Here is a 9,609-nt window from a genome sequence, read left to right on the forward strand (position 1 = left end):
CCAGCCTTCTAATTCAGAGTCTCTTCTCTCCAGATACCGTCCTGGTTATCTCCATTGTGCATGTCCTCGAGTCCACTAAATCTGCTTTTCAAATAGCTCAGGTGTTATCAGAGGCTTTATTTTCTCCATCCTGAATATTCTTCCTTCCTAGCTAGGAAATCGAGGTTGGTCACCTCAGCTCCTTGGCTCCCTGCAGCACATGGCCTGCCAAACCTTAGTAATTATAAACTCAAGAAAAACAAAAGTTACACAAGGAAGGGAATAGCACTAGGTATGTGGCAAGGCAAAGAACAAAGTTACATAAGCATAATTATGCAAATATCTGAAATTTTATTTAACCAGACTTTTATCGCTGACAAATCGCCACAGAAAATCAACTTACAGGAGGGAAGATCTATTCTGGTTCAGAAATTTTACATCACGGTCGTCTAGTTCTATTGTTTATAGATCTGTGGAAAGGCAACGGTGTGAGGGAGCCAGCCTGCTTTCCTCATGCACCTTGGAACAGAAAAAGAGAACTCAAGAGGCCAGGAACAAGACATGGTCCTCGGGACGTAGTAACAAGGACTTCTTATAATTAGGTTTCACCTCCTAAGTGCCATTTCCTTCCAATTCTTCTCAAATTATGAATCCACTTGTCAATTAATGCACAGATCCAATCCCTTTCCAAAAAGCACTACCATTAAATGTTGCTGCAATGGGACCAAACCTTCAATGCTTGAGCATTTCAGACTCAAACTATGACATTTCGTTCTTGGCTCCCAAAGGCTCATTTGACAATGCAAAATTTGTTCAAAGGCTTTATAAGAGTCCCCAAAGTCTTAGTAGTCCCAACATTGCTCAACATTCAAGTCCAACATTTTTTCTAAGACTCAAGATAAACTCTGAACTGCAAACCCATGTAAAATTAAAACACAAACCTCTGTACTTTGAACATACAATGGTGCAATAGCCACATAGTGAACATTCCCATTCAAAAGGAAAAATAGGAGTAGCAAGAGGGATTGGACTAAAGCAAGACAAATCCAAAAGGGCAAGCATACATCCAAGTAAACTCTTTCTTGAACCCATTTTCTCCATGGTTGGTGTTTTGTGTGGCTGACAAAATGGCACTGTTTGGTGTAGTAATAGGAGCAGCAGGGCTGCGTCCCCAGCACCCCGGCTGCCTGCTAGCTTATGCCCCGAAATAATAACACACAAATTGTATTCTTTTAAACACTGCTTGGCCCATTAACTCTAGCCCTTACAGGCTATTTCTCATATCCCAATCAACCCATCTCTAATAATCTTGTGTAGCACCGGTCTTACCGGGAAGGATTCAGCATGTCTGACCTGGCGGCTTGCTATCGCTCTGTCAGGGAGAGGAGAGCATGGCGTCTCTGAGCTCACTTCCTCTTCCTCCCAGCATTCTGTTCTGTTTACTCCACCCACCTATGTTCTAAGCTATCAGGGCCAAGCAGTTTCTTTATTGCTTAACCAATGAAATCAACAGATTGATATATGACACTCCCACATCAGTTTGGTAATGAGACAAACCTTCACCATCCATACTAAATCACTTTGATCTTTCAGGAGCTGGCAAAATATCATCACCATTACCCTGTCTTTGAACAGTTCTGGTTTTTAGAACATGCTTTGTTTTAAGAAGTTTAAAACCAGAGCTTTTTGCTGAAAGCTGGAAGCTTTGCTGGGTTTGTTAGTACAGACTCATAATCCTACCTCTAGGGAAGCTATATCAGGAGGATCGTGATTTCAAAGACAACCTGGGATATATAGCAATACCCTGTCTCAAGAATGAAAGAAAGAGGGGGGAAGGAAGGAAGGAAGGAAGGAAGGAAGGGAGGAAGGAAGGGAAGGAGAAGAGAAAAAAGGGGTTTTAATTCAATAGAAAACACAGCACCACAAAAAAAAATCACAACCTTGCAGGTATTGTTTGAACACTTGATACAGTCTAGGGGTCTTGCTAGGGTTCATTTTCTCTTCCAGTTAAAGAATTAAAAATCAGGAAAAATCTGGATGGGGTACAACATGTGGCAACAGAGAAATCTTAAACACCTGAGACAAAAGCAGGTGTTTAAACAGTGAACAAAATCAGCAGTATAAAAAGTGATTATGGGGGGCTGAATAAACACCTACACAGCAGACATACAGAGAAAAAGACCCTCTGCAAAGCATATCAAAGACTGTGAGCCCCTGTAAAATTCAAAATCCAGGTGATAGATGATAGATAGATAGATAGATAGATAGATAGATAGATAGATAGATAGACATAGATAGATAGATAATAGATAGATAGATAGATAGATAGATAGATAGATAGATAGATAGATAGATAGATAGATGGAGCAGGCACATAGAAGACATTCTCATCCCAAAAAGGGAAACTAGGAGTAGAAAGAAAGCAGAAGCTTCTTATGGGCTGGCGGTTGGACCGCCTCTGAGAGCTTTGCTCCTTCAGTCTAGGGCGGGTCAGTTTGAAAACAGATAGGATGGTTGCTTGGTCTGCAGCTGTGACATGTCCAGTCCCAGCCTCGAACTCCTTGAACCAGCTCACCAGCAGGAATTGGTGGAAAACAGAGACCCACAAGGCCTTTCATTTAAGCTGCCAGACTTTCATCCCAAGTCAGGAAGATGCCAGCCATCTTGGAAATTCATCACCTTTATAACCTAGGCAGGGGCCCTCTCCTTATCTGTCTGTCTACCAGGGAGTCTAATCCCTAGTCTCTCAAACTCATATGAAGTGCCAGAGTTTCTAGCCCTGCTTGTGTGGCAGGGCAAGACAAAGCAGAGAGGATTCACCATCTTGCATTTTTGCTGAGGTTATTTCAGGTTTATCAAGAATTTGAGCTCCTTGATGGAGAATCCCCCATGAAAAACTGCTCAACTCCATTCTAGGACCCAAGGCCAAGAAGTCTCAGACAACTTAACTTAGCTTAAGATAACTTAAATCGCTTGCTTGTGCAAACCTCCCCCTGCAAGTGCTGAGAAAGATACCAGGATGTGGTCTTGACCTTTAATAGCCCCTTGGTGTAAATGTTTGAGGCCACGCTTGGGTCCCTAAATACCTGTGTAGGCCCAGCCAGCTGGAATAGAGACTGAGTGGTCATCTCTGTCAGGCTCCTGTAGTGCTTGTACCTGGCAAGGCCTTCACTGCCTGTCTCACCTCATTCCAAGCGCTGTCTGCTGCCTTCAACCCTTCCCTGGAGTTTCAGTGCCCACAAGGTCCTCTCAGTGATCTCCTGTACCCTCTTACCCTCCCTGACTCCTATCACTAGCCAAGAGCCAGCAAGTAGAGGTCCCCACTGTGCTAATTCTTGTCTGGGACACAAGAGGCACGTGTCTAAGGCTGTGGACTAAGTTTGTTGGTTATTGTTTGGTTTTGTTTGTTTCTTTGTTTTTTGAGTCCCCAGATCATGCCACAGAGCACATCCTACAAACACTCCATCAACACTCTCCCACTGAGGGACAGACGTGAAAGGTCTCAGAAGTGGGATCCAAGAGGAACAATGCGACGGGTTGTTGGGAGCATGGAGTTTATTAGAAGCATTATTTGCCATGGACAGACTGACGGTAACAGAATGGTAGGAGCTCTGAGGAGAGTTCAGGGACAGTGTGGCAGATTCTTCTCAGAAGTACAATTGGGTTCAGGAGACAGAAGTGGGGTCCCTTTCTCAGGGCTCTTTGGAAGAAGAAGCATTCTTAGCATGAGGCAGTAGCCAGATTCTCTTATTTCCCTACGGACATCAGGGAAGGAGAACGGGGAGCAGGGTCTGAGGCCATCCGTAACCTTTGGATGACTGGGGCCTGCAGATTTCCCGCAGTGCTAGAGAGTCACGGTGTTCTCAATACGGTACCTGTCAGTACATGTAGGTGGGGAGGGGCTACTGCAGGGATTGTAGCTTATGCTGCTGTCCAATCTGGATTCTAGCATAATGAACTGTGATCCTTCTGGAAATTTTCTTGACTTCTGCTCCCAACAAGGTAGAGCAGCTCTCTGGGGCCCCGAGTTCCCCGCACTACTTGTTGGAGCACACCCAGTCCTCCTGCCCGTTCATGCTCCAGAAGCATCTTCCCTTCCCCAGCTTTGGGCAGGGCTCCGGGACCAGCTAAAGGCCCCAAGCTTGTGGGTGTTGGACCAGTCCTGCCTTTCTTGTGCAATCATCCTCTCTCCAGTGGGCTTTCTGTGCTAGAAGAAAGCCTGCTTGCGTCAGAAGCACCTAGTGAGAGGTGATTTCACCATCGGCCAGGCACGGCTGCCTGGTGCTCACTTGTCTTCGGGAATCAGCCTCTATATCTATCCAGGCAAAGCCGGGATCCTGACACTCAGCCATGATGAGGAGCGGCTTCCAGAGGGTGGCAAGACTTGCCCACCACAGAGCTCTCCTGAGAACCCATCTCCTGCCCAGACTCCACCAGGCCTCAGCATTCGCATCATCCACAGACTCCCTGGTAAGTTCTCAAGGAGTCAGACGAGCGCCCTTCCTCTCTAAGGGTGTAGAGCTCGAACACCCTCCATTCTCTTTGCCTGCTGATACAGAGCTGTTTGGTTTAGCAAAGGGAAAATGCTTTGGAGTACTTAGTAAGCCATATCTCAGAATAAATCTAGTAGGACAAACCCTGGCCCAAATCCTGTGTACCCACCAGCAAATCTCTTATAGGGTTCACACTGCCGCAGATAAGTAGGGTATCCCCAGACAAAAGCCTGTCAGCTTGCTTATTACCCACAGAAGAGACTAATGAAAGACATATGGCAGATGGCCACATAGCCCCTGTCCCTGGCCGTAACAGTACACTTCCTTGGGGGGGGGGGGGGCTGAAAGCTTTTCAAAGAAGCTGCCAAACAAGCCCATAAGCAACTAGCCACTCCTCGGCACCGTGTGGCTGGAATGGCCAGCTCTCATCCCCATCCCAACATCCCCACTTTTTTAACACCCTAGGTATCTCCAAACCCCTACAAGGAAGATGGACTCTTTCTTCGGGTAACACTCCATCAGACAGGACTCAAATGCCCCAAACCCAGACACAGACTAAATGATGGGCCCATGGCCCAAGAACAGTCCCCCACCTTCCAAGATGTCATCATACCACTCTGATTTTTCTTGCCTAGGTTGCAAGATTCTGTCCAGAAAAAACAGATTTAAAGGATTATGCCCTTCCCAACTCGAGCTGGTGTCCAGATATGCTGAGCCTGTACCAAGAATTTCTGGAGAAAACCAAGTCAGGCGGGTGGATTAAAATACCCTCCTTCAAGTCCAACAGAGAACATATCCATGGGCTTAAGCTCCCATTAGGGCTGGTAACTGACTCAGGTAAGACCAGTTCTGAAAGGGTTCAGAAGCACACATACATACACACCTTCACCCACCCATCCACACCTCCATCATCCCACACATACCTCTGCCAGCCCCACACAAACACCCCTCCATACACATACACCTCTGCTCACATACACATACCTACACATACACACACACACACCCAACCACACCTCCATCATCTCCCATACACCTCTGCCCCTCTCACACATACACACCTCCACATACACAAATATCCCTCCATACACATACCTACACACACACACACACACACACACACACACACTTCTCTACCCACAATGGGGGACCTTGCCTGAAACCCTCAGTGAGTTCAACTTGCCGCCTTTCTCTGGTTTGAAAACATTCAGGAAGACTAGTCATGGTGGCACACAAATTCCAGCACTCAGAAGGCAGAGGCTGGTGAATGTGAGAATTCGAGACCAGCCTGGGCTACAAAGCCACCCAGGACTACATAGGAAGAATTTTCCTCCAAAGGGAAGGGGGAAAATATTATCAAAATAAATTGTATGATATTCCCCAAGGATCAGTACAATAAAAAATGTTGAGACATTCAGGAAGGAAATTCATGAGCCCGCAGACCGGGGGCTGCTCTCCTGGTCTCCTCCTCCTCCCTCTGCAGACTGGCTGTGGATGGGAAGCCTACCCACACTGGTCTCTCTGCCTGGCTCCTTTAGTTGGTGTAAAGGGAGCACACCCGAGTGGCAGCTTTGCTTCCTGCTGAAGCCCAGCTGGAGCATTGCCAGTACAGGGTTCTGCTCTTTCTGGCATCTCACCAATGGCTCTTCCCTCAGCTAGCTTTGTCCCAGCCCCTCCCTCCCATCCTTGTAAAATCCCTTGGGCTTCTCCAACCTACTACAGGTCTCAGCTCGCCACCTCTGCTCAGCTAGGCAGAATGGTACCTGGAGACATACAATGAATTTGATTGACAGAGCTGCCACCTTTACCCTGCCCTGCTCTCTGTCTCTGTCTGTGTAGGTGTGTGTGTCTGTCTGTCTTCCTATGTTTTCTTTCTTTTTCATTCATGCATGTGGGTGCCTCTCTGTAATGAATGAATGACATAACTAGTAGGTGACCTTTGGACCCATGGTACCAGCCAAGCAGAGGCACCAAGCCAGGCATGGTGCCTACCCTTAGTCCCAGCAGAGGCAGGTGGATCTTTTAAGTTCGAGGCCAGTCTGGTCTACAGGGTTAGTTTCAAGACATCCAGGGCTACACAGAGAAACCTGTCTTGAAATGGAAAAAACTTTTTCTCCGGGCTGAGGAAATGGCTCGGTTGGCAGAATGCTTGCCTAGACCTGCACTTTATGAGTGTTTATCTCCGCAGGACCCAGGCTCTCTGAAGACAACGGACAAGGAACTTGTTTTGTCCCCTCCTCCCCTGTAGAAAGGCTTCTTAGCAACAGGGGTGGGGTGTCCGGTTCTCTCCCCTTGCTCTTGTTGAATTCACAGTGCTGTGCCCTGACAGGTCCCCACACTCTGAGGTATCTCTGTTTCAAACTCTCCTCTCTCCCCAGACAAACAGGACTGGCGCATCTTTACCAGAGGCATCCTGCAGGAAGGACAAGGCTATGAATACGTCATCTTTTTCCACCCATCTGAGAAGAAGTCAGTCTGTCTCTTCCAGCCAGGCCCCTACCTGGAGGGGCCACCAGGGTAAGGCCTCAGACAGGCCAGGACAAATTCCTCACAGGTTCAGCTCAGCAAAGTGGGTCCAGCACCCACCAGGCCCTGGAGTCTTTAAAGACCTAAAATGGGGTGCAAGGAACTTCTTCTCAATGCTAGGCCTGTGAGGACAATCTGAGTTAGCTTCCCCAGGCTCCACTATGCATGTATAAAGAATGCCCTTATTGAAGCTTCAGAATGTTCCAGAAATAAAAGTCCTAAGAGGCCAAGAACCTCTTCCCTTCTGAAAGTGAAATCCCCTAGGAGATGGGGTGGAGGGAATGTGGATGTGTTCCGTTCAGGGGTGCTGAGCCATAAGAAAAGGCAGAGTGGATGATCCAACACTGAGGGGGCTGAGAGTACAGGAAGAGAAGAGATTAATATCCACTGGATCCCAGGCAATGCAAGTGGGAAGGAATTGCCCACTGGCTAAGAGCCGCTCTGCAGAACCAGCATTTTGCCAGTGAATCCTTTGTCTGAGTAGGGAACTCAATCGATGAGATAGTAGTTCTTTCTATTCCCAGTACCTGGTGGGGAAATGAAGGCTGAGAGTGTTTTTGCAAGCTGGCCTAGCACACATGGCAGAACCAGGAGTCCAGCCAGGCGGTATGATGCCCCTAAAGCAGGGAGGAGAGCCTGAGGATCCCCCTGCAGCCTCAGCAGAACAGCGAGAGCAGCTGGCCTGAGTTCATGATGAGCTGCACTTTCTTGCAAAGCCCAAATCTGTCTATGTCATTTGCACATTATCTGAGGGTGCCTTGGTATTCTCCCCTATCTTAACCAGCAGTGACAAAGCCTTGTCATGAAGTACAATTTGCATAAATGACAATGAAGTTTTCACAAAGTTGAAGTAGAACAAATGTCTGCACTGTCACACCAAACAAAGTGGGCTCTGGTGTTTTCCAGGCAGGGCTGCTCAGAAGCCTACCTTGCTGGCTCTTTAACAAGTCATAAGCTAACTAGCCTGCCTTGAAACTACAGGTCCAGCATCGGCTGAGTGGCTGGTAGGGCGAGAGACGGCCCAAGCTCATGTTTCAAACACTAAATCAAGCTAAACATGGTAGTTCGGACCTCCCATCCCAGAGCTGAGGAGACTGAAGCAGGATTGTCACGAGTTCAAGTCTAGACTAGGATTTCGAGTGAAATCATATCTCAAAAAGAAAACAATAAAAGACTAATTCAAAGATTCGGGGTTTTTTTCCTCTCCTTTGAATGTACATAGCCTTCTGAAATGTGGCAGCTGCAGTCAGCAATCAGGTGATGAATCAGAAAAAAAAAATCGTCTCTATTAATCTTGTGAGGAAAGAAATTCTCTCGGTGCGGTAAAATAGCTGTATCAGTGAAGCAGAGGAAGGACCTACTGAAGCCCCTGGGGTGATCTCTGTGTGTCTTTCTTGTTTAGCTGCCTGAGATTGAAGATTCACATTTGGGGGACTCAGGGGAAAGAAAAAAGCTTGGGAGGTTTTTGGGAAAAGCATCCCAAAGAGGGGATCTTTCTAGTAGCCCTAACCCCAATCTTATTCCCCATCCCGATCTCCAGGTTTGCCCATGGAGGGTCACTGGCGGCCATGATGGATGAGACATTTTCTAAAACTGCCTATCTGGCTGGAGAAGGACTATTCACACTAAGTCTCAACATCAGGTTTAAAAAGTAAGTGTGATTCCCTCAGGCCATGGCCGAGGTCAGGGCTCTGTTTTATCATGGGGTTGTGTAAGCTCCGCAAGTCTCATCTGCCAGACAAGCTTTTCTCTAGTCCTGGGCCAGAAATCAACCTCTGCCATTCAACACCAGGAACCAACAAAACAGCCCCTGAACCTAGGGTTGCTTGTGAGTCCTGGAAGCAGGGTAAGGGAGGGAGGCCAAAGTTGGGAGCAGGTACAGAAATGAACTCAGTTGCCCCCTCTTCCAGCTTGATCCCCGTGGGCTCTCTGGCTGTCCTGGACATTCAAGTAGAAAAGATTGAAGACCAGAAGCTGTACATGTCCTGCATCGCCCAGAGCAGAGACAAGCAGACAGTCTATGCCAAGTCCTCTGGTACCAACATCCTCATCCTCAGGCTGGGAAGGGGAGGGAAGAGGAGAGCTAATGATCTGGTCCCAAGCTGGGGTCTAGCCCTGTGAGGGGTGGGACTGGGTACCTGTTAGAGACGTGGATAAAGAGAAAGAGAACAAAATGGAATTGTTTTCCTAAGTGAGGGTTACACGACCTGCACCACAGGACAGTTTCAGGCAATGGGCAATCTGAGGCAAATGACCCATGCCCTCAGCACACTCCTGCTGCCCTGGTCCTGACTCTCAGCACTCAGCTCACTTTTTTCTTGCAGGTGTTTTCCTTCAGCTGCAGCTGGAGGAAGAGCCACCCCAGCAGCAATGACTATGCCTTCAGCAAAGTCAATGGTGAGGACTGGCCTGCCTGGGACTTCCACATAGCAGGGTCCCCGACAATCAGGTGGCAGATGCAGAAGTCACTCTTAGCATCCCATAATCAGCCCAAAAACCTTCTAGAGCTGGAATCAAAATTGTCGACGGGTCAGAGATGGCTCAGCAGTTAAGAACTCTGGCTGCTCTTTGACTGCCAGCACTGACATGGTGACTCACAACCATCTGTATA

The 9,609-nt window shown here is 47.7% G+C and overlaps 1 protein-coding gene across 1 annotated transcript; it reads left to right on the plus strand.

The window, feature by feature from the left end:
- Positions 1-4,329: 4,329 nt before the first annotated feature.
- LOC121450384 (acyl-coenzyme A thioesterase THEM5) lies at positions 4,330-9,372 on the plus strand. The gene is made up of 6 exons (XM_041655200.1): positions 4,330-4,449; positions 5,108-5,309; positions 6,851-6,989; positions 8,539-8,649; positions 8,909-9,033; positions 9,323-9,372. Exons 1-6 carry the CDS (start codon positions 4,330-4,332, stop codon positions 9,370-9,372), a joined length of 747 nt encoding a protein of 248 aa, XP_041511134.1.
- The last annotated feature ends 237 nt before the right edge of the window (positions 9,373-9,609 follow it).

Source organism: Microtus oregoni, unplaced genomic scaffold, assembly GCF_018167655.1.
Source record: "Microtus oregoni isolate MIOR12 unplaced genomic scaffold, Mior012 000007F_ref0000211, whole genome shotgun sequence".
NCBI classification, from domain to species: domain Eukaryota; kingdom Metazoa; phylum Chordata; class Mammalia; order Rodentia; family Cricetidae; genus Microtus; species Microtus oregoni.